The sequence below is a fragment of the Acanthochromis polyacanthus genome, chromosome 12 (assembly GCF_021347895.1).
Source record: "Acanthochromis polyacanthus isolate Apoly-LR-REF ecotype Palm Island chromosome 12, KAUST_Apoly_ChrSc, whole genome shotgun sequence".
Lineage (NCBI taxonomy): Eukaryota > Metazoa > Chordata > Actinopteri > Pomacentridae > Acanthochromis > Acanthochromis polyacanthus.
Genome location: NC_067124.1, coordinates 35,331,560 through 35,357,518, shown reverse-complemented (window position 1 = coordinate 35,357,518; position 25,959 = coordinate 35,331,560). Strand labels below are relative to the sequence as shown.

The following is a 25,959-nucleotide window of genomic DNA, read 5'->3' as shown; positions in this document are numbered from 1 at the left end:
TTGGCATTTGTATGGATAATTTTGGACTACACTGCGTATATTTCACTCAGAGGGTACTGACATTGTCACCATACTGTATAAAAACACCAACTATCTAACAGAAGTTGTTGTATATCAATGTCCACCTTGGATTTTAACTGACTAGAGAACTTCTGCATCAGCTGTTCTTAGTTTAAAGTGTATTTGAACAGTGTTCATGTTCAATGAACACTCAGAACATGGTAGAAATTACCATTAACATTCAGAGTATGTCAACTTTTTACAGCAATTTATGACCATTTCAAGGGTAATGAATAACTTTGGACATGGCATTTTTCATAAAAATGTGGGAACAACACACAGAAATAGTTAAAAATCATCAAATTTTACTGTGTTTTTTGCCTTGTTTATATAATTTCCATGCAGAAACCTATTAATTCAATAAAAAATGCTAATATATTTCATTACATTACTATAATAAATGCTATTACCACAGGTATTAGCTTATTAATTGCTCAATAATAACAAAGGTAGTCTTACTCATAGACAGTTTATGGTCTTACTGTACGCTGCAGACGTCACGGCGTCCCCCTGTGGCCCCGCCCCGCTTTGTTACTGTGGAAACCAGTGACATTGATGAGTGTAGTGAAGCAAATGGTCACTAAGTTAGCCAGTGAACGTTAGCTTCTCTTCCAGCCCCAAATCACACTTTTTATTCCTCTGACACCACGCGGAAGTGGTCGTAGACTTTATTTTTTTTTAAACCACGGCTAAATAAAGCCTCAGGTAAGTTCCATCTTTCTGTCTTTTATTTAACTCGCTAACCTCAGCTGCTTGATATATTAGCCGAGCTAGCTTGCTAAGACAAGTCAGGTGTTTTTATACATAAAAACACTTCTATACTATAGCTTCCCCACTCACTAAAATTCTCAATAACACCTTGTTTGTGCGCTGTAAGTCCGTGTGTAGCTCAGGTAACTGAACACCTGAGCTTAACTTCACTTAAACATGTTCTAACTGGTTCAACAAGACCCTCACGTACTGTACATTCCTGTGAAAAAAACACAACTACTCCACTTCCAGGAGGCTACAAATGCAATATATGTGTATTATGATTACATACAGGTTAATGTGTCACTTTGTCAAAACAACAGAAAACTCCACAGCTCTGTTTCACATCAAACAGTTTAAATATTAACTTATATGTGACCTGACCTTTTAGGATTAGTATGTGTTCACTTCAGGGAAGACAAGATGAAAGTAAATGTAAAAAATCTCTACAGAAGTGGACTTTCTGTTAACTATATTCACTTCAATTATCAAAATAGTAATATGCAAACATCCAGCAGCACATATAGATTATCTATGCAGGATATAAATTGGATAAGAGAACATACAGTGGAAAAAAAACAGGTAAACACGTAATATTTTCAGTCATATTCAATGTACAGATTAACAGTTATTTTGTTGTTTAGTAAACTCAGTGATTTCAGTAGAGGAAGAGATGAAAACTGAGGGAATAATTCAGCAAATTTCGGTTTCTGAATTAATCGTGAATTGCATATAGGATTTTAAAAAATAATCAAATATTTAAGAGTGCCATTTGAGTTGTCTTAGTAAGGGAACATATCTTTAAATTTCTAAGAGTTTGAAGACAAATCAGCTTAAAAAAAAAGCGAGGTCTGTCGGAAAATTTTGGGTTATTTCACCTTCAAAGAAACAGTGAGACGTTGTAGGTAAAAAAGGTATCAATGTCTTTATAAATTTAAGGTCAAAGCCAGTCCTGTAGGTGTAGTTCTGTTTTCTTTGGAAAGTTTAGACAATGTGCTTATTAATACAATTTGTTCACTCAGTGTTATTAAACTGTTAACTGTTCATATCCCTCAAATCAAGTCCTGTCTCTTTAGCATCAGATGCATCTTCTCCCAGGGGTCGTTCAGGAGTTCAGTTCTGCACGTTTTAACTGTTAACTCTTACGCAACAGCTGTAGTGTTGTAATAATGTTGTATTTCTCAATGAGGCTTTTGTTCGTGCCTCTGTCGGTTTTGTGGTTCGAAGCTTATGTTCGGGGTGATGTCACACAGCGAACTCAGATAGTTTTATGTATCTCCTTATTGCTCAGTCATTTCCGTTAATCTTTATGTCTTTATTCTTTCATATGATATCTGTCCTCTCTGTAAAATGTTATGTGTGATGGTATGAGGTTTACATTGAGCTTAAATCCGTTATCAGTGGACTTGTTTGGGGGCAGGGCAGCATTTTTCCAAAGCCAAGAGAATTTCTGTCTCTTATCATGGAAGCCAACAGCACTAAAATACTGTTACACATGGGAACCTTCTAGTATTTGACCCATGCCCCCATCCTTGTAAAAAAATAGTTTTATGAGTCATATCTATCTACATCTGTACACAACACAAAGACAGGAAAATAAGCTGAGACAGGCCATGTTTTATTGCCTTTTATAGCCTTGTATAGCTCTCATTGTCTGTTCTTTCTGCAGGTTGCTGTGTGACAGCGACAGTGGGTCTTTGCTGAGGAATTTTCAGATGTCTGGACCAGGTCTTGCTTCAAGTGCACTCAGGTGCATGGAGCTCTTTTGACCCAGACTGTGCAAATGCATGGACACCACTTCCAAGTCACACTGCAGCAAACATATTCACAGACATATTCAAGTTACTTCTGCAGCCGCTGGACCTCATAGCACACTTATCACGCCCACCTTCCACCTCCTCTGCTCTTCCCCGCTCCTCCCCTTCACATACCTACGGAGCTGTGCAGAGGTTTTCAGCTCTTCTGGAGTTTTTTGAACTTGAGGAGGGCAGCAGTGAGGAGCACCGCCCCGCTCCAGCTGAGCTCCTGAAGCACGCTGCCTGGCCACACATCAGCATGATGGCCACAGGATTAAATATTCTATTTTTTGGACGTATTTATCTCACAATCATGGTGATTTCAGCCTCCTCCTCCATCAGACTCCTGCTTGCCGAGTAGCCTTCCAGGATATCTTCTTATGCAGTGAGTAATCAAGATGAAAATCATTCACCTTGTGTTAACTTATTCTCGCAAATCTCTGTTTGCATTTGTCGGAAAATAGTTGCAATAAGTCATACACGCTACTGTACGGCCACGACCTCTTAACCAGGCTAAAATGGGAGGTGAAGCAGAGGAGAAAGAGGCTGCTGGGCTTTTAGAGAGCAGGACACCAGTGGAAGAAGCAGAGGACAGTGAGAGTGAGAAGGAGGCGGAGGTGGATGGCAGAGGAGTGAGGATCCCTCTGCATCGGTGGGTGATGCATGGAGCCGTAATGTTTGGGCGAGAGTTTTGCTACGCCATGGAAACGGCCCTGGTGACGCCTGTGCTGCTGCAGATAGGTAAGACATCCACTCAAACTCCTGCTCTCTTAAAGAGCTGTTCAAGTCATATCACTCTCTGTTACTGGTAAATCCTGTGTAAGCTGTAAAAGTGAGTTTTTGAAGTGTTTGGGACACAGATATGATCAAAACATGTGCTACAGCAAACTGCACAAACAGTAAAAATGAGTAAGTGCCACTGCGGAGCACACATACCAGACTAAATATACATTCCCTGGTTTGTTTAGAGGTAGACCCCTGCCACTTAACCCTTTTATTGGCTGATCTCACTGATCTCTCACAGCTTCTATGTGCTGCTGTACAATTATTGTCAAAATTAATATTTGTTTCACTGAAAAATTGCATAAAAATCCTCCAGTAGTGGGTGGATGGTGTCATCTGTGGTATATCTGTTATCACCTTTTATTTAACATGAGACATAAAGGTACAAATATTTAAAATCAGTTCAGTCCAAAGCCATGTTTGTGCCAAATTTCACTAATGTAGTCCTGACATATTAGATTCACAACACTGACATAAGACCAATATAACTTTGACCTCTGACCATGAATGACCTCTGAATTGTGCGTTTATTAAGCTGTCTGTTGTATTCATACCTTGTTTTCTCAATATTTCATTAACTTTTAACAGCAATTGAAGTCAATTATGTAACTTCTTGACAAATATATGCTTATGCTAAATATAATTTATAAAAAATAATATTTACCGTTGGAGTAAACTGTTGATGCGTGACGTCTACTCCACTGTACTGCTCTGCATATCTCATAAAGCAATAGATACTGAAATAGTTTAACATCTGGTTTGGGAGGACAATAACTTTGACAAAAATTCTTCCACAGCTTTAATTTATTCATGTTTCTAAGCTGGTGTTGACACTGGCTGAAGTGTAACCTGTTTCTGGGTTTTCTGTTAGGTGTCTTAATGCTATCATTTCAATTTAGTTCATTTCAGTTTTATTGCTATAGTGTAAAACCCTAACATACATTGAGTCATCTCAGAGGTCATGACCTTAAAACTGGGGCTGTTTCATTTCAATCAATGTGGACAATTATTATAGTTTAACCACCTTACTTTGAATTTAGCACTTTAGCCCATTTTTCAACCTTCACATGTAACAATTTTAATGTTTTCCCAAGAGTGTAAAGCACAAAAATGTAGCAGGTGGCCTAGTCCTCCTTGGGAGACCAAGATAGAAGCCACAAGGAAAGTAAAAGAGGATGACAGGGCATAATTGAACCAAAGTTTGCATTGTTTTGGTGCATTTTCATGAAACTAACGAACATTTCATTGAACAGTATTCTTATTGCTATTGATAGAAGGTAACACTGGGACATATCACTGTTGTTTTACAGCTCAGGCCTGTGCACTTAAAATATTACTGAAAGAAATGCAACAGTTGCTCTCTGAGCAACACGTGACAACAATGTGGAAGAAAAACTCCCTTTTAACATGAAGAACCCTCTGGTAGAACCTGACTAAGGATGAGTTTCTGTCTGCCTTGACCGGTCAAGTTAAGAGGAGACCGGTTCAGGAAAAGATGAACATTGAGAAGCAACAAAACAACAAATGATGCAGCTCTGTACTCAAAGATAAACGCAGAGAGGTAGAGCGAGTTGTAAGTTGCTATATGCACATATGAATGTATGGAGAATCATTTGTGGCAAAAATCAGAAGACCCACCTTACCTACATTCACCTAAGAGTATGTTGTTGTTGTTGGTTAACTTTCTGTATTAGAACAGTTACCCAAAGACCACCAGTCTAAACGACAGTTGCAGCTGTACTCAAGTGCCAGTTTTCCTGAACTAAACCACATCCCCTGATTTCCCAGCCTGCACCTCTGTGCCATGTAACTGCCACGGAGCTATGCAGTCAAATGTCAAGTTTGCCATCATAGCAGAAATAGAACAAAGGCATTTTCTCCCAGCAAGGTATGACAAGAATGTCCAACACAGCACATTTCAGCCTCTCTGTCCCTGTTAACAAAGATCATGTTTTAAAAACTTTCAACCATTCACGGTGTTTTGGAAAGATTTCCTAAGCACCCGGTTGCATTTTGTTATCACACCAGTAGTCTCAGTTTGTTAAATTTGTCGTTAAATTTGTCAATAGCTGTGTGTGTCAAAGCAGAATGAGATGTTGTCTTATTTTCATAAGATAAAATAAGAAAATATAAACTGTTATTAATCCCACAGTGGGGAAATTTGCAGTGTTACAACAGGAAAGATAGTGGAGAAATTTAAGTAATGTAGTTCAAAAATAAGAAATTAGCCAAAATAAACCAAGCTTTACATAAGTACTCACTGTAGAAATGACAATATTGCACATGCCAGTAGTATTGCACAGATTTGATTCTTTCATGAATGGAAATAATGGCATAAGTCTTAATATTTCTCAGATTTTTATCTGCATTCCAAAGATTTTATGTAAATAGAAAAATATACATGTAGCATATATTCTAGTAAATGTAGAAAAATAGATTTTGCTCATTGTGTTGAAAAATTCAGAATATTCCTGAACTCATTCATTATATACCTATTGTCCAGGGCAAGAGCAACGGAGGGTAAATGATCTGCCATATAACAATGAATATCGTCAGCATATAACTTTTGACGCAGAGTTATTTGTCTAAAATAGTTGAACAGAAGCTGCCACAATTTTTCTGCTCAGGATAAATAATGTGTGAGTGAATTATTATACCAGGCATCCATATGTTCTACATTTCCTAGATTCAGTGTTGCTAAACTGTGTGACAGCATCACTTTCAGAAACATTAACACGTTGAGCCTGAATGAAGTCAGTTAGCTACAGAGTGTGAACAGTTGACACATTAGCTCTGTGTTTTCTTTTGCTTTTGAAAAACACAATACATGCAACGCAGTTCATCTGTAGGTCAGGACAGGATACTGGTCTTGTTTTTACCTTAATGCCATGTAAATCTTTATATGGTTTGTTGAATTGTCCAGAGCTCCTCCAACTTGACCTGACATTTAATATCTCTTTGGATCTTCTGTAAACGGGCAGATGTAATTTTAGGGTGGTGTTACAGGTACACAAACATGTTTACACTTGTGGACACTGACCTGAAGCCCTTTTAGGTCAGTGAATTCAGTGAAAGTTGAGGAAGACAGGAGATTAGAATTTATTTTCTGTTTACTACAAGTACTGTCAATTCAGTTCAATTCAATTTTACTCATCTTGCGCCAATTATAGGTCAGATTGTCTCAAGACGTTTTACAGAACCCATATGGCTGTCACACAGTTAATCAAAGATGAATCTCAATCATGATTTTTGGGTCAATCAGTTTCTGTTTTTTGTTTTTTTTTCCATTATGGGCTCATTTGTTTTTGCTATATGAAGTGTTGCACCGCTGTGGGAACAACACAAACGTAGATTCAGAAAATGTTCTTTTTGCAAGTAATAATGCCAAAAACAATTTTAAAAAGACTGAATTCTCTGATCATTTATTTTACACAATTGTAAAAACCTGCGATCACACATAGACGTTAGCAATACTGAACAAAAACGGTGGCTTCACATACTGCTTAGGTTTTTAATTTGTGTCCATATTTGTCTTCTCTCTGCTCTGTGTAAACACCGCCTGCAGCTCAACTGAAAAGTCAAAGAATTTTGTCGTTATTTGCCGTAGTGACTGTTGGCGTCTCAGTTGTTCTGATGAGTACAGAATATTTTTAGTTTTTTCCCGCAGAATCTGGCACAAACCGTATGTTTTTGTCAAATTTTTGCATGCAAACAAAGTGATTTTGATTGAATATCATGATTTTCAGCTTTGATTTGGTTCATTCTCCTGAAAGAACAGCACGTCACACAGGATCAGTTGACGAACCATCGGAAAGTTGAAATTCTGACATTTCTTTCTGTTTTTACAGTTTTTGAATTCGACTGACTATGATATTAAGGTCTAAGGTTGTCTCCTCATCTAAAACTCTGCAGCATTTTAAACCAGTCACTTCCTAAAGTGACAGGCAGGTACAGAAAAGCACTGGTTTTTGTAACTGCTGCTCTCTGGAATGCACAACTTTTTGAAAACTTGCAATAAAACAACGCCCTTTTTACTCATCTTGGAGAGCGGCTCAGCAACATGGAATCAAATATGACTGTCTGAGGAGAAATGTTTGATTCATATTTCAACAACTAGAACATGACTAAGCACTAAAGCTAAACAAACTCAAGGAGAAACTTTGACCAGCTTTTGCTTCTTGCAACACAAACCTGCCTCATGACTGGGCCCTGCTTGTGCTTAAGGCTACCTTATGGACTCGTTTGGATGTTTGCGTACGTTATTACTAATCAGAACGGGCTGTGTGTGTTCTTTAGCTGAAACAAAGAATCTGCACGTGCTCAAGGCAAACCCACTGATAAAAAAAAAACCTTTAAGGCTCGCTGCTAGAAAGAATGAGTGACAGACATAGAGTGAGACATTTTTTTCCTGCTCTGAGAAAGTCATGTTCTGTTCTGTTGACTTAAGGGAGCAGGAAGGCAGGAGCGGAGCTATGCAGTAACATGTTGTTCCCATGAGAACAGGCCGACTGGCAGAACTCATCAGGTTTTTCAATTAAAACTACAAGTTCGCTTCTTCCTCAGGGGTAGAAAAATCAGAGATTATCATCCAGCAGAACAGTTTGTTTTTTATTGCAGAAGGCAGATTTACTACCTAAATTGCCACACAACTGTTTTTGAAATACTTAAAAAGCTCTAAGAGGAGCGTTTCCTGCATGCTGAAGCCCTGTTCTCTCTTGTAACAGGAGCAACTAGAGGTGATTTCACCACTTTCCTGCCTGGTTGGTGCATATTTTTGTCTTTGTTGTTGTAACCGGCCTCCGTATTTGTCTGAAATATTTCGTAGAGTCATCGCTTCAGGAAATGCCCCAGTGGCTCCTCAGCTGTGCATTGGTATGCCTGAGCTGTCATCTGCTATGCTTCTGTAAACAGTGGGACATGGGAAAAATGTTACATTTTTATGTGGTGAGAAAGTAAAAACTGCTTCTCTGCATTCACGTACAGCGGTGCAGCGATCCTGGCAAGTTCCTGCATGACGTGTGGAGAAAAAAAAAAGGATGGCTTAACTCAAAACAGAGCCTGGATGATGAGTAATTTGTTACAGAAAATGTTGAAGCTCATAAGTTTTGCAGTCAAAGTTAACCTTAAAATCCACTGACAAGTTTAAAAGGCATGTTTCTTGTTCCAAAAAGTTGCCAAAATGAGGCCATTTTTCAGAGCAAGAAATTGTAAAAACAGATAAAATATCATACATATGACAGAAATGAAAGGGCTTTCCACGTGAACTGCAGACTAAAAGAGATTGAGAGCAAAATAAAACAAGCTGGATAAATAAAAGAAATGTTGCATTTCTCATAAACAGTAAACAGAGGAACAAGTTGTTGGATGGTGACACATATTTCGAGAGTTTTTTGAAGTGTAGAGTGAAAAATGCGAGTTTGTTAAGATGCAAAAATGTAAAATCCACCTATTTGACTACCTGAATAAAAAGCTAATAGTGGAGCATTCTGTTTCCTATTTTTTACATTTGATTTCCAAAGCAATCCAAGGTCTACTTCCACATTGTTTAAGTGACTACATTTCTAGAACCCACAGCAACTACTGTTTACATTCCAAGGATTTATACTTATTAAACGTGCCAAAAGTTCATTCTGAATTTGGGAAACACTGTTTTAAGTACTCTGCACCTGCTGCTTGGAACTCACTGCAGAAAACACCGAATCTGAAGGAACTTATCACCTTTGGAACTTTTAAAAGTCGTAGGAAAGATCTTGCAGTAGCTACTGATCACACTTGTTGTTTTATCGTAAATTCTTAATCCTGTGTTTTAATCTGGCATGCATTTTGTATATCTTGTTGAGAGAGTTGGTTTTGTCTGTTTTTAATTGTTGCCATTTTAGTGTTTCTCAGGCTGCTGTCTTGGCCAGGCTTCCCTTGAAAAAGAGGTCATTGTATCTCAGTGGGACTGACCTGGTTAAATAAAAGCTAAAAAAAAAAAAGTTCTTTGGAGGAGCAAACAAAACACTTCTAGCCATATTTCCTGTTATTCTTTTATTTCATTTAACTGTAACTGTGGAATAAATACTAGCAAGGGTGCACCATTGTGAAAACACAGACAGTTAAACAATAGCACAAAAGAGCTTGATGTAATTATGTAGAATATTATCTAACAGTGTGGTCAACAGGAAAACAGAGAGTGTTTCATAAAAATACAACTTAAAATCAGATTTCTGGTCTGATTTAGTGTGTTTGACTGAATCTCATGTGTCTTTTCTAGGTCTTCCTGAGCAGTATTACAGTTTAACCTGGTTCCTCAGTCCCATCCTGGGTCTCCTCTTCACTCCTCTGATTGGCTCAGCCAGCGATCGCTGCACTCTGCGGTGGGGCCGAAGACGACCGTTCATTCTGGCTCTTTGTGTAGGCGTGCTGCTGGGGGTGGCGCTGTTTTTAAATGGATCAGTAATAGGTGAGGTTTCAAAGGAGATCACCTTGCACATTCTAAATTTGCAGTTTATTCAAATCTGTATGCTTTTATGTGTTCTGTCAGGCCTCTCCATCGGCGACAGCCCCAACAGGCAGCCAATAGGCATCATTCTTACTGTAGTGGGTGTGGTGGTGCTGGACTTCTGTGCTGACGCCTCTGAGGGACCAATCAGGGCGTACCTACTGGATGTTGCTGACACTGAGGAGCAGGATATGGCCCTGAACATTCATGCCTTCTCTGCAGGTAAGACAAGCACCCACATGCAGACTGTCCTCATAGAAATTTCAGCTATTCAGGAAAGCAGTAAGTGGTACACTGGACTTCAAAACCCATAATTCTTTCCCTCAGAATATGAACTTCAAGAATGATTTAGACACGTGTTTGTCCTGTTTTTCTTCTACAAATGTATGTGGAAAGAATGCATTCATCAACATTTAAAAGAATCTTTAAATGTGCATATGAACATATACATCCAAAATAAGTCAGAAGTACACCCATGTGCAATATTACTGAAATGTTAAATGATTCAAAATTGTGTCACATTTCAGTAGTAACATTGTTTTAAGATAAACAGTAGGCATTGCTCTGATGTGTAATTAAAATTGAGCAGTTCAGATGTACTATAATAAAAATACTGCTCCCAGAGTAGAAACTCAAAGCAGCAAATGTAAGTAGTGAGATTCATATCTTTTATTTATTTACATTTAGAATGTGTGGTTTTAGTAGTGATTTTGGTGGTTCTTCTGCAGCCAGTATTTTGGTTAATGCTTTTTTGTTGCTCAGTGATCTTTCTAGATCCTTCTCCTTCTTTGTGAAATCTCACAATCAGATTTTTTTGTTCCTCTGGCAATTAATTGCCATGATGAGGTGCAAAATGGAGAAAGTTTTATTAATTTTATGTGTTTATATGTTAGCAGCAACTTTTTTTGCATTCAGTTTGTACTTCGGGGTCTGTATTGTGAACTCAGTCTTTCTAAAATACTTGTTTGAGATTGTTCATGAGAGGAAATACTCTACTTGTCAACTTAGAAATAGTGTAATTCTTGAGAGGTCATATATTCACCCTATAACATTTCATAACTAGAAAAACACTGTAATCCACCAAGGCTACTCCATCAGATGAAATCTTTAAAAAATTCATGGATCCAGACTATGCGCCACATCACTACCAAAATCTAATCAGTTGATCCTTGTGTCACTTCTGATCTTCCCCGAAAATTCCATCCAAATCCGTTAATCCATTTTTGAGTATCATTGCTGGCAGACAGGCAAACAGACAACCCAGTGCTGATTGTCACTCCTTGGCGGAGTAATATTATTTTCTAATAGTCACATGGAGTCAATCGAGAGACTTAGCTGTGGTGGAAATCCAGATTTACCGATTTGTGCAGCTGTTGATGCTAAATACTTCAAGTTTTCAGTCATAATTACATTCAGTTTTAAGTTGTTCTCCTCATCTACAAACCACACTGCACAAATCTCCTCACACATTTCTAAATGCTAAAATCACTCTCTTATACTTGTCTTTCTAGGACTCGGTGGAGCAGTTGGATACATGCTGGGTGGTCTGGACTGGACCGGCTCGGCTCTGGGCCAAGCATTCAAATCTCAGGAGCAGGTCCTCTTCCTCTTCGCGGGCATCATCTTCATCATCTCCGTCACACTGCACATGCTCAGTATCCCCGAGCAACCGTTCACTCCATCCAGCCTGCTGAAAGACACAGGAAGTGGTGAATTTACCAGCCAGCTGTCTTTGAGTCCAGTTGACCAAACGCCACCTTTCCTGGATGTGATCGCCGAGGAGGACACTTCTGCTCAGCTGGACAAAGAGGCAGATCCAGAGGAAGGAGATATGGATTTCCTCACTGTGGAGCGAGTGCGGAGTAAAAGTGATTCAGTCTTAGCGATGCCAGACGCTACGATTACGCTGGACCCTGACCTCCACCCGGACACACAACTTTTCTTGCCAGAAACGCAGGAAGAGTTAGAGGATGCTTTCAAGCCATCCGACCAGAGTGTTGAATCCTCCCCTCCTCCTGATGGACCACCTGCTCTTTATGATGGGACAGTGGTCTTAGAGGACATAAATCCAGATTTTCCTGAACTTAAACATCAAACAAACGGTCAGCTTCAGATCGGCTCTGAATCAGAGGACTCACATCTGAAACAGGTGAAACAATCAGTTAAAGCCAATTTATGACTTATTCGAGCTTTGAACAGAAATAAACACTTGGTTGTGACTTTGTTCAGTTCGTAATTCTTCCTGAGGAGTGCCAAACACAGGAGGTATAGCATGTAGCACGGGATTTTTAAAGAATTTGGCTCCATATACTGCAACCATGCACAAATAGAAGTGCAGCAAACTTTAGCTACTTCAATTCCCCTGTTTTATGATGAATTATAAAGGAGTAAATGATTTTAATTTCCTCGTAATGCATCTCTTTAGCATTGGTTTACCTGGCAAATGACATACTTGTGAATGTTGGGATGCATGCAGATGTCAGCAGTGCAGACTTGGGTGAAAAACAAAATTTATCCCCTCGTGGACACACAGGAAACATGAATTGTCCATTACAGATACTGTTCCTTGTATTGGCATATCAAACACTGTGTTGCCAAAAGCTTTAAATATAACTATCAACAAGTTATTTGAGGCGACTATTTCCCCATTTTCATTGAATGATATGTAGAACCTTTTAAAGACAGAAAACCTCGGTACTGTTTTTCAGAAATGTAGCTTCGGTTTCCATTTGTCTCTTGTTTCCCAGCAGGTCAAGGCTGCCTACGGTGCCAGTTCTCGCCTGTCTTCTTCTGACCAGCCCGGTGTAATTAAAAGTCACGTCCCCTACAAGCTGGCGAGCCGAACCTCCAACCCTTCAGTTTCATCAAGACACTCACACACCTTCTACAGACAGGTACGGTTTCATTATTATACTTAAAATTAGTTTCTGTATTAGTTGTAAATATGTGAATGCCGCCATAGTTTATTTTGCAAATGAAAAAAGGCTGTTGTTGGTTTGACAATCACTTATTTAGCTGTAATTCAAAAATATTAGTTTTTTGTTTTGAAACCCCGAAATGATTAAAAAAAACAGTTCAGGTTTCATAACCAATCAGACGTGTTTTATTTTGTTTAATTTTAAACCAACAACAATACCCTGTACAATATTTTTTTGTTTGCAGCAGATGCTCCATTTTTGGATTTTGCAAATTCCATTTTTCATGTCTGACTTGGGACAGACATCGGAATGGCCAAGAAGTTAAAATGGCTTTATTTGTTTAACTAGAACATTATGCAAGTGTGAATCTACCGCATTACAATATAGAAATTTGCCAAAAAAAAAAAAAAAAACTAAATTGGAGTGTTTTAAACTTTTTTTTTACTTTGAGAACATAAAGAAGTAGACCACATGATGTCTGCTGTTTTCTCCAAGCACCTAAAGAAATCGCCACTTAACGAGAATGAACCATACTTGTCATGTTTTTAACACCTGACACTGTTTATGAAACAAAGAACAGAGTTTACTTTTTTCTTTTTGTGCTGCAAATGAAATACAGATTGTCCAGTGATCCCTGTCTCTTCTCTCCAGCCCTCCTTTACGTTTTCATACTACGGTCGAGTGGGATCTCAGCGATATCGGCTGCGACGTACGGGACTTCACAGCCCTTGGCCGATCACCGCCTCCCGCAGTCTGGATGATCTGAGCGGCATCCTGCTGCGAACAGACAGACGACAGTTGCAGCTGTCAGCCAGCAGTCTGTCATCTGAGGCCTCCAGCGCTGCAGACAGGGGGACGACTGTGAGGCTGCTTTGGCTGTCCATGCTGAAGGTGAAGGAAATGAAAATTATTACTCTTTAAGATTGCTCCGGATCAAATTCGTTTAAGCTAAAATGACAAACCAGCCTTTTGATGAATCCCTTCATGTGCTCCTGCTCGTCTTCACTTCCTGTGTGTATTCCACCACAGATGCCGCGGCAGCTCTGGAGATTATGTGTGTGTCACCTCCTCACATGGTTCTCCATCATAGCTGAAGCTGTGTTTTACACTGATTTCATGGGGCAGGTCATTTTCAACGGAGACCCCACGGTACGGCCACATACTCACCATCTGCTGTATCTGACGTCATTTAGCATTTTCTATACCATGAGAACCACACTTTAGAGGAAGCATAAACTCAACATGATGTAATTTATGGATGTACACAATAAAATGCCAATTATATAGTCTGTTTGTCAAGTCAAGTGTACAGTTATATTGCTGCAATTTTTCTGCTTTTTTTTAAGGCGCCAACAAATTCCACAGAGCTGCAGAATTATCACAAAGGAGTTCAGATGGGCTGCTGGGGGCTGGTGGTCTACGCTGCTACCGCTGCTGTCGGCTCTGGTAAAACACAAGCATCTTTTAGAACTTTTTGATTAAGTTACAGCCCGTTACACACATAAACAAGTGGTGAGGGATACAGTAAAACATTTCTAGTAACTGATCGTTTCTGTCCACCCAGCCATCCTTCAGAAGTATCTGGATAATTTCGATCTGAGCATTAAGGTCATCTACATCGTTGGAACTCTGGGATTCTCAGTAGGTCAGTAGACACAGAAGCGCAGTGGATTTGTGAGCAGCTGTATCGTCTCAGAGGCAAAATATCTTAACATTTAATAGCTACACTGAATATGTATTGCAGATATCTGGAACTCTGTTCTTCCAAGTCAAAAAGAACATTTTAGACTTCCACATCATCATCCTTAGAACCCATATTCCATCACTTTTGCCATTCATTTTTTATGGGATTCCTCATTACAGACACCAACCATTCAGCTGTAGACATCAAAAATCTACAGCTGAATACTGGCTAGTTCAAAATATCTACAGTTTAGAGATATCTAAATATCTCGCTTCAAGAAATCTACACTGTCCTTTTTAGATTGTTCTAATTAAATTTCCCCACATGTCATTCTAGATCCTTTTGCTCTTGAGCTGGAATTCTGCATAGTCAAAATGCAATTACAGATATCTTGATTTAGAGTTTTGATGAGATAAAATGACGTTGGGGATTTCTGTAATTATATCAGAAGTAAGTGGGAGGAGACTTTGTTTTTCAACCATATTGTGTCACTGCAACTGCAACAGAATATTGCCATCATATCAGAGCAGCCTGAGCCTGAAGTTTTAGTAAATTCTGACCACAAATCTCTAACAAATGAAACTCTCATTCTGTTCAAACTCCTCGCTGATGAGCTCTTTCTATTTCCCATCATTTCCTAATATTATCCCCCCCAGCAGCCACCTGTACTATTGCTAACACTGTTCAGATGCTTTGCTGGACCGATATGTGTTTAATAATAACTCGTCAAAATGACATCATTCGTATCAATATTTTTCAATCCTGATAATCAATCAAGCTATGAAATGTTAGAACTACTTGTCATTGGTATGCAGATGAAGAAAATATGCATTTTTTAACATTATTTCTGGCCTCCTTTCTCTTTTACTTTAGGGACTGCAGTCATGGCAATCTTCCCTAATGTTTATGTTGCCATGGTGATGATCAGCACTATGGGCGTCATCTCTATGAGCATGTCCTACTGTCCCTATGCATTACTGGGACAGTACCATGAAATCAAAGAGGTATGAGCACACAAACACAAACAGAAAGAATCCATAATTTACAGTTTCCATTTATTATTACATCTTCAATAGAGGCTCCTAAATTAATAAGAACTTGAAATTAGAAGAAATTTTGAGTAGTTCAGCTACAAGGTTTTGGTTTGGTGATTACACTACAACGATTTTCAAGTTTTGTCTCCTGAAACATTTTCTAATGGAGCTGTCGCAACATGCATTTGTCTTTATCCTCTGCTTTAAGGAAAGTTTTGGTTTGCTCAGGATTAAAATCATGTAGAAGCATTAAGAAGAACAATGTGTAAATGAAATCTCTCCTGTTCTTCCCCTCAGTACATTAACCACAGTCCAGAAAACACTCGCAGAGGTTTTGGTATTGACTGCGCTATCTTATCGTGCCAGGTGAGCATTCACACATTTTTCACTTCATAAGGCCGAACGGAAATCTGTTGTTCACTCTCAACTCAAACTGATCCAGTTGTAATCGTCCATCTTGCAAATACAATTTATGACATCCAAACAGGAGACAGCGATTCTATGTTTTCTTTCAGGGAATCAACAGACAGCATGGTTTACCTTGTGGGCTATAATAATCTGTCTTATTTTTATATATTATGTGAATACTGTGAGTATTTCTGCTCTACTTCCAGGTTTATATCAGCCAGATTCTGGTTGCCTCGGCTCTTGGATCTGTGGTCGATGCAGTCGGCAGCGTACGTGTCATTCCAATCGTGGCCTCTGGGGGCTCCTTCCTCGGCTTCCTTACCGCCTGTTTCCTCGTCATTTATCCAGATGTGGAGCCCAGCAGCAGCTCAGAGCAGGACCAGGACTTGGTGGATTTACCTGGAGAGGAGGACCGGACCGGAGAAAGGACTAGTGACCAGAGACTGGCTCTGCTGAACCTCACAGACAGGGGTGGCTTGCAGAGGACAGAGAATCAATCTGTTGTCTGTAATTAAACAAAGACAGCATATTAAAAAAAATGATCATTGATTTGTGAGCTTCTGTTTTGAAGCCTCAAATTTGGCAATTTGCCGTCGCCATCATGCTCTTAACAAGTAATGGATGAATCTGACTGAGAACTCGAGGCCTACTCAAATTTATTGTATATTTTCCGCTAAATGGGACCATAATTTATAAAATGAAAATCATGCTGTTTTCAAACAGTCTTGAAATTAGCAATTGAGTCTATAAATTCTTTGGAAAAATGTTTACTGAGGTAACAAATCGAGTGACAAGTAAGCTAATTTTCTCGGTACAATCAGGCTTCTTTTTGCAACCAGAGGAGTCGCCCCCTGCTGGCTGAATGCAGGTTGAAGGCACGGACTTCACTTTGCAGAGCTATGGTGTGCATCTATAATTCAGATACAATCTTTCCCGTTAACATAAAAACAATAGTAAGCAAAAACCTCCAGCACACATGTACAGATCTGATGGTTTGTCACAGTTCTGATGGAGCAAAGAGGGAAAATATGGTAGAAAATTGGTGTCCGGTCGTTTTTGGGCTGTTCTGCTTGTCCTATTGCTACCTCATCTCTAATTTAAATAGATGTTTAGATAGTTATATATCTAGAAGTAAGCCAATAAAACACAAAAAGTCACATGACAGTTATCAGATTGAAGAGGAAAATCCACAGTCCCAAAGTCTAATGAAAGCATCTGTTTGTAGAAGGCGCAAAAGTTAAAACAAAAGCCTTTATCCAGGTGACAGCTTCATAATGAGACTCTAAAAACATACACAGCACTTATTCATGTTAAAATAAAGTTGGGATATAATCCATATGTAGCGGCACAAACTGCCTTCTTCAAGGTTTAATCCTCAGTGTACAGAATTCTGCTTTAGTGGAGGCAGGATGATCGCAAACACCTGGAAACAAGAAAACTTCCAAGTGAAAAATGTACAGTATGACCACTAGACGGCTCTACAGAATGCAAAAAAATAGAAAAGCTATAGTAGTAATAATAGAAAGTATAGAATATTTAACTATTAACAGCATCAGATGCAAAAAAAGAGACTGAAATCAATGTATTTATTTCATCCGGGATGTATAAAGTGTTTCTCTCCGCAAAAATAATTTCAGACAATCGCTGCCCTGACTACTCTTTTTACTATTATCTAAACATTCAACCATGAGGCTATATATTGTGTAGTCATTATATAGTAAGTGACCTAGTTCAAACTACTGATGCAAACAAAGCCTTTATTTAAACATAAATGGAACCACACAGAGCACTTTTCTTTCACACTGACAATCATTTTGCTGTAAAAGTGTTACCTCTGCATTCCTTATAGGCTGAATACATGTAAATATTTCCAGATTCCCAAAGGGATGCCTTGACTTTGTATTTTTATATTTAAAATACCAGGAAATGCCAAAATTACCAGCAAAGCCTTTTTTAGTTCATTGTAAACTGATAGAAAACATTTTTATGACATTGAAACCTGTTACATAACAAGCTCATGTGCAGTTAGAAGTGTACTTTGGGATTTTATTCCTTGTCTGTATGAAATCAGTACAATACTGAATGCCAAATTCTTCTTTTATGATACACAGTAGAACATTTCTAAGATACTGTAGGTAAAAACAAAAAGCCAGCACAGTGTATTTTTGGCACTAAATTGATTGATTTTATTCAAATTCTGTCTAAATGAAGACACATTTTAAATTACAAATGCTGTGAATTTACACTATAAATTGCTTTTCTCAAATTTTAACTCAAGATGTTTTGGAAATTTTCATTTTAAATACCTCATAGTACATTTGTTGTATCAAGTTTTCAAAAAAAAAAAAATCCCGCTCCATGGCTAGTAAAGGGATTTGTTTTGTGCTTCGTACTGAAAGCAGAATGATTCTGTTGCACATCTACTTTATTGTGCCATTATTGTGATCATTTACTGGCTGTAAATCTTTGTCCAATTGTACAGAAACAATAAGCAAGATGATAATATCTTCTGCCAGATTTCAGTTTACCTCAAGATAACAAACATGACGGATAGCAGAGCGTCAGTTAAGTATTGTTTCAAAAACTGAGCAGCAAGTGATTTTTTTAGCTCACATATTGAGAACTGATCTTCAGCAGAACTTCATCAGTTTCGTGAAAGTTATAAAGTTGGTGTAAATCCACAGAGCAGCCTTCAGCTCACTTATAAGACTACCGTAAGTGTTAGTTCCATGTTTGTGTAGAATTTTAGTGATCAAGATCATGTAATAGTGCTTCAGCGGAGGGAAATTTGACTTTTTTTTGTTTGGTTCTTGGACAAGACTCCATAGTGCATCTTAAGGACTCTAAAAGATCAGAAATGCTTTGGACAGAGAAGACACCTTTTCAAAGATTTTAAGGGGATTTAAAGCAGCAATTTGTGTTAAACTGGACATGACATCTCTGAACACAGTATTAAGACGATAACACCACTTACCAGGTGCTTACAGTGCAGTCCTGATATACCTTAACAGGCAGTTTCTGAACCATTCACATCTCAAGGCATGTGAGCTGGGGTTGAAAATAAATATCTGGAACTCTACATCAGTCGCTTAGAACTGAAGAAAACTCTCAGATGAAGGTTAAACATATTCAAGAACTAGAATGAGAAGTCCAGTTGCCTTCCGCTGAAGCACTCAGGAAGAAATTGTGGAGTTTTAATGTTGTACAGTTGAGATATTTCCAAAAAAAAACATAATGCTGCGTACTGAACGTTAGTTAGAACCATTTCTATGCGAGACCAGCATCTAATCTGTGCAAAATGAACCTTCTCAGCCTCCCTAAAGAGCAGTTGAACTCAGAGGAGCTATTGGCAGAAATGAAAAGTTTGATGAAATGACTTTTATGGAATGACTTCTATTGTCAGTGCACCATTTAGAGACTTCTTTACTCTGTTTATGGGTATTTGTGCAGCGCCAGCAGTATTTATTGGGACCTTTTGCACGGTTTCAAGACTTCCACAACCTGTTTTACAACCAATACAAAGAGAACATTCCTTGTTTCATGAAACTTTGGATCAGATAGAAGGGAGAGTGAGAAAATCAACAGAAAATGATAGAAATAATCGCTACTTTCCCTGTAAATAATGCAAAGACTGCTAGTGTAACATGACGAGTGTATCTGCTGTTTTTCTTTCTTAGCACTTTTGGCTAAAGGTTTGGGTACATTGTTTTGTTAGCAATGTTGCATCATGAAAAGTTGCTGTAAATTACAATAGAACATTTTCAAAAACACTTGTTTCAGAGATGTTTCCGCCTTATTAAGAAGGTTGTTGAAGCTTTTCTTCTTGAGAAACATTCCATTTTAGTGCCAAACTATTGTGCTGGTGTAGTGAAAAAATCTTGATTTTATCCAGATGTTTCGATGATCATATTCTGTGTCTTGGTTTACCTGGTGTAATATTTATTATTTTTGATTCTCTTTGCTGCTGTACAGCTTTTTGTAAAATAACTACAAGGTATTTTTGTACCATTTATTTGAAAAAAAAAAAAGATTAGGTAATGCACATTTGATTCTGTGTTTTTATTCACACTAATTTCAGCCTGAAATCAATATTTGCTCTTTTCTTTGGGGTTTTCTTAAAATGAAAATATGAGATGACACTACAGTTGGTCAGTAAGAAAGTAAAAGTTAAATATCATTCATGGTACAAGCAACGTTCTGATGCTAGACAGAACATTTCCTATTAAAAACGATAAGTGAGTATTATAGGTGTCATAAGATCACCTTCAAAGCAATCTACTGACAACTGAACATATCTGTTTAGGACACAGTAGACAAAGTAGTTTACATGTTTGAAGTTTGATGAAAATTTAAAACCGAACATTATTTACACAAAGCTCCAAAATGTAAAAAAATTTGGAGAAAACGCAGCTTCTATCCTTTTCCAAATGGTCCTGGTACTTTCCTTCTGGTACTCAGTCATTTAAATAAATTAAAATCAAAAAGTGCAAGGAAATTCACAGCGTGAAAAATCTCAAAGGGCGTGACCTTTCACAAAAACATAGAAAAAGTTTATATTTAAGATTAATATCCAGTCTGCTGTTTAAACAAAACGTCTCAATAGATCAGAATTTGGCTGTGAATCATTTGACTGAGACGCACACACTGTTTAGTCAACCATCACCATCTTCAGGCCAGAATAAGTTATTACAACTGGATCAAAGTCACTTAAAAGGGAAATCCACTACAGTCAGTCATTTACACTCTACAAATCTGTGAAATGAGTGTTTTTGTTTTTACATCAGTATCTGCTCATACATGTGTCTCCAGAAGCTGGAAATAAATCAGAGCATTTAAATTCACATTTCTATCAGGTTAAACCATTTAAAAACGACAGTCACTTATTAAATTCCACAACAGTGTGTCTGAGGAGTGTTTTTAAATGTGACTAGGGCTTTCCTCTTAACTTCTACTTCTTTAAGTTGAGAATATGAGTTTCAGTTTCAGACAGCTTTTCGCTGTGAGTCTAAAAATGATTTACTAATGATGGTGCAAAGGATAACACAATGCTCTACGAGGTTTCTTCTCTTCTTTTTTAAATTGAACAAACATTAAGTAAGAAACAAACTTGAATTATATAGAACACAATATATAAGAGAGAGAAAAGTGAGTTAAAAACAATTTCAATCAACTGAAAAAGCTTTGCTGACCCATATTTCCTCCTGAAGTCATTAGATATTTTCAGTTCCTCGTAAGCTCACAGGAGAGACTCTGCATGGTTCCCTTTTCATTAGTTTCAAGCACTGACATCATCCACAAAGAGCCGTGTAAAAAAACGAGAATTTTTTTTCTCTATTTGAATAAAAGAATTTTCCAGGAATATTATTTTGTTCAATGTCAAGTGATTGTTAATGTCCGTCATGTTAATTCCAAACACAATGTTGTCTCCTGTTAAAGGACCACAAAGCAGATCATCCCATAATGTTACAGACAGAACAGATGATCATTGGTCTGAATTTCAGAGTAGCTAAAGCAGAAGTGAAGCCAGTAGCTAACACAACGATGACGAAGTCTTTTGTACACATAGAACTGCAGCTTTTTTTTTTGTGGAAACCTGCTTTCTACAATCCAAGAAGTGCACCAAATTCCATTCTCCTGGTTAAGACGCACTTCAGCTACTGTAGATTAGTTGTAGTACCTGGTTGTTACACCAGGTGGTGCTTCTTACTGTTTAATACTGTAGAGACCAGAGGAAACGGCATTTTAGTGATGGCAATCTTGCTTGTGTTGTACGTCGCTTTGGACAAAAGCGTCTGCTAAATGAAATTGTAGAGAATTGTAGGCAAGCAGAGATTTGAGGGGCTTTAGGTAGTAAGGGGCACCATGACAAAGACTTCTGTGATGCTGAATGACCTCCAGTCAGTGCACGTGTCATGTCTAACTGAACATTTCAGTATTGCAACTGTGTTTCTAACAGCTGATTTAATGGTTCTTATACACCCATCCCTTGCAACATCAATATCATTACAGAAGAATAAGTAAAAAAAAAAAATTTTTTCAGGCCACAATATGATTTTTGTCTGAAAGTGTTGTACATTCTTCCATTTTCAAGCACCACTTTTAAAAATCTGTCCTCTGCTTGAGCCATTTTATGATTTTGATCTGCTGGAATCAATTTTGTCTGTGGCCTCAGCAAATTTCATGACTACGAGAGTTAAATTTTTGCAGATATTGAACCATTTAAATGTCTACCCAGGTCAGATGTGGATTTTTGGTGCGACAATATTACCATTGTTTTACAATTCTGCACTTTCTTACATTTAAAAGAGACAGTATTGAACAGTCTCGCCTCCAAGCGTTTTATGATAAAGATCTGCTGAGAAAAATGTGTCTGGCTTCTCAGTAAATTTCATGTTACATTTCTGGGGATGTTGAAACCTCAAAAAGGCATCAAAGTGTTTTTTTTTTTAAAGTTGAAAATAGAAAGAAATTCCATATGAAATTCTACAAATTTTGTCCAAATATGTATCAGAATTTATTTTTAGCTCGAAAATAACAAATAAGTGAACTTTGAACAAAAATCTAAGTCTGATATGAAACTAACTGACCAATTAAAGCGTGTGTGATTGGCTTCCTGTGGTGCTCAGTGCGCATGTTTGCGGCTCCGCAGAGAATCAGGAAGCAGCTGACGGTGAGCATGGAGCTGAAGAAGAGTTTTCATACGGCAGGAAACAGTTCAGCTGCTGGACTCCAGTGATGACAGAGGAGCAGGAGAGCTGAGGAGCCGGACGGAGACTCTCAGCAGGTCGGTGAGCTGAACGTCAACTAAACTTTAAGGTTTTCATTCATTAGTTACAGTTTCAGTTTTACTTTTAGTCGCTTTTGAGATTGAACGCTTAACCTGTGCGGCGCGTGCCTCAGAGTCACGTGACACAACAGCATTAAATCACATGGAGATACAAACTGAAAAACTTATTTTTTTACTTGACTGCACTTGTTTTGTGCAGAAATATCTTTACAATATGCTGCTTTAAGATCTTCATATGCAACCAATAGAGAGTGATAGAGTGACAGTTATTTTACCTGGATATATATTAAGTAATTGTGGATATTTAAAGGGTAAATTAGGTTATAATGAGACGAAAATAGTAATAACTGTTTATTTTTGTTCTTAAATCCCAGTGACCTATTTTGAACTAACACATTAATTGGGTCAGTCTCTACCAAAGGTCTTTACAGGTGAGATTTAGGTTTATCAGCTGCACTAAACTTTTAAAACAAGGTGAAGAAAGTGAAAGGAAATGTAACTTAGCTCAAGATGTAAATAACTCAACGGCAGTTCTGCAACCCATACTTACTTTTATTGACCATAAATCTGTTGATTGTTGTTTTGATTTATTTCCCTGCATACTGGAAATGTTTCTATTTCCCTGAATGCTTCTATAATTGCGTACGTGTCCTACATTTGCTGTTTATTTGAGCTGTAGCACTTGTTTTTTTAGATCTTTAAAATTGTTCTACTTGTCAGTGGTTACTGTTATGGACTCAAACAACAGGTTATCTATGATATAAATATTTACTTGATAATCACATTTAATCCCATTTAAGAAGTTACAATGAGAGAATTTAGACTTTTTTTCTTTGAAAAGCTACTTAAAATGGACAGCAATTAACTTAATAGTTGACCTCTATTAGATTATTTGACTGACTGCTTCAGCTTTCCTCAGAAAATAATTGAACAGTAGGGCTGCTGCAAGTGATTATTTTTGATTTATTCTCGAGTAATGTTTGTTTGCTTGCTCAATTAATAGATAAGTTGTTTGGTCTGTAAAATGTCAGAAATTGAAGAAAATTTTGACGAGTGTCCAAGATGAAAAACATGTTATTTTGTCAAAAAACATTCAATTTTCTGTCCTAGAACAGGAAAAAGAAAAAAGAAATTTTCACATTTAGGAAGCTGCAATGAGAGCGATATTACATAATCAATTAATTACCTAATTATTGCAGTTCTGTGATATAAGGTATATATGACTGAACTTTAGCATTGATTCATTGTCCATTATTTTCTATGTTGATCCATTAGTTGTTTGGTGTCTAAAATGTCCAAAAAAATAGAAAAATGTCCATTAGAGTGTCTTGTTTTATCCACAACCTTAAAATATTCAGTTTACTGTCACAGAGAAGGAAAGAAACCATAAAATATTCATATTTAAAAAGCTGCAGTCAGAGAATTTGGACTTTATTCTTTTTTAAAAATTACTAAAAAAACGATTAATTTATATCAAAATAGTTGACAATTAATTGATGAATCGGTTGATTGTTGCAGTTCTACTGAATAGTTCATGGAAAAGTGTGATCTGAAGCTGATGTCAGGCAGCATCAGTTTTTTTTTCTTCTGCTCTGATCCAAATATTGATTTCCATCTAACTGATTTTTAAGGTCAGATGCTTTTCTTAGACCTGCTTGATTCAGTTGCACATTTCATCTGTTTATATATGGTTGTTCTTGTTAGTTTCCCTTCAAACTGTGATTTAAGAGTGTGTTTGTTTCAGAATAAGCATAATGTCAGTCTGTTTGAGAGCTTTAGGATAGAAAAGCTCCTGTAACTGACTGTTGTGATGTTATCAGACGATGTTCCACTGGTCCAGGGACTGACTCCGTTACGGTTTAATGTGGAATTCATCCTGTTTTTCTCCGATCGTATGATTGTACTGTACGTTAAGGTTATCACAGCACATGTTTGGAGGTAAAGAAGCAGTTTGCATGTGTTCTTGACATGTTTTTATCATGAAAATCAGACATGTTGGACAGCCTTGATGCTGACGATTAGCTCTCATTTCTTTTACAAGTGTCCCCCTGTTCCAGTGGGAATGTAATGATAAAATAAGATCATACATTAGAAAAAACTCTGAGCACTGAAGCTTCTGTTCCTCGATTCCTAATTCCATAGTTGACAGCTATTTGTGATTGAACAGTATTTGTGCAACCAGTAGTTATTTTTTCTTTACTGTTAATTCTTGTTTGAGTATTTGCTGGATTTATAAATTAGTTTATTGGTCTGAAAAAAGCAGATGGAGGTGGTTTCTTTTGTTCGTTTTTGAGTTATGAAAGAGGTTTGTCAAGATATATTTCAACACGGTCTCACGGGGATTCGTGAAACTGTTACGTAAATTTTTTGTTTCTTTTTCGTGCGCACCAACACGATTTCGTCATGTTTTTCGTGCCGCTCACCACGAAATGTTTTTCGTGTTGCTCACAACGAAACCCGCTGTGGTAATCACAGCTGAAAGTGGTTTATACCAGCGGATTCATGACGATCTAAGCTGTCCATCGGCGTATACTGCTTGTGTGATCGCGTTTGCGGCCGCCGGCCGCCGGACATTCTTGAAATTCCTATGCAAATTGGGGAAAAAAAAAAAAAAAAAAAAAAAAAAAAAAAAAGGTAAGTGTACCACCGGGTTATGGTTATGGTTAGGGTTATGGTTAGGGACGATGTCATGCAAAATATAGCGTTGGATTCGCCATGGTTTTACATTAAAAATATAATACACACATTCGTTTGAAATACGTTCTGGGTGGCACGAAAAGTCCGCCGTTTAAAATACATTGGTGCGCATTTCGTGGTGAGCGGCACGAAAAACATGACGAAATCGTGTTGGTGCGCACGAAACCGAAACTAAAACTTACGTGACAGTTTCACGAATCCTCGTGAGATCGGGCTGTATATTTGAGTGAAAGAGAATAAAAAAAGCATGTTTTTTAAATAAAGACTTTACTAAGAAGTCCTTTTTGTCCCAATAATTGTTTTTTTTAAATGCTGTTTTTGTTTATCGTAGACAAAACTTTCATATCTCAACACTATCCATGGAGAAAAGTACATAAAAACAAGTGCGCTGTTGAAGAGTTCCGTATTTCCCACATTGACCCACGTTGTTGAACAAATAATAATTGCACTACACGATCTCCGATGCAGTAAAGTCTAATTACATTCAGATTCAGCCTTTGTAAGCATCTAATAAGTGTAATAATGGCTGAGAGGTTGTTTCTACACGGCGCTGCTCGG

The 25,959-nt window shown here is 37.7% G+C and overlaps 1 protein-coding gene across 1 annotated transcript; it reads left to right on the top strand.

Annotated features, from left to right (window-relative positions):
* The first annotated feature begins 625 nt into the window (after positions 1–625).
* LOC110952949 (solute carrier family 45 member 4-like) lies at positions 626–19,947 on the top strand. The gene is made up of 13 exons (XM_022196719.2): positions 626–765; positions 2,480–3,347; positions 9,646–9,834; positions 9,916–10,095; positions 11,385–12,022; positions 12,624–12,767; positions 13,443–13,682; positions 13,821–13,940; positions 14,138–14,237; positions 14,356–14,436; positions 15,349–15,479; positions 15,807–15,875; positions 16,124–19,947. The coding sequence occupies exons 2-13, from the start codon at positions 3,125–3,127 to the stop codon at positions 16,430–16,432; spliced, it is 2,424 nt and encodes an 807-aa protein (XP_022052411.2). The 5' UTR covers positions 626–765; positions 2,480–3,124; the 3' UTR covers positions 16,433–19,947.
* Positions 19,948–25,959: the final 6,012 nt, after the last annotated feature.

Bases quoted from the DNA above. Each gene is read 5' to 3' on its own strand.
- LOC110952949 (XM_022196719.2), top strand. From the start codon at position 3,125: ATGGGAGGTGAAGCAGAGGAGAAAGAGGCTGCTGGGCTTTTAGAGAGC. The intron at 3,348-9,645 runs GTAAGACATCCA...TGTCTTTTCTAG, and splicing joins GCCTGTGCTGCTGCAGATAG to GTCTTCCTGAGCAGTATTAC. The intron at 14,437-15,348 runs GTCAGTAGACAC...CTTTTACTTTAG, and splicing joins AACTCTGGGATTCTCAGTAG to GGACTGCAGTCATGGCAATC.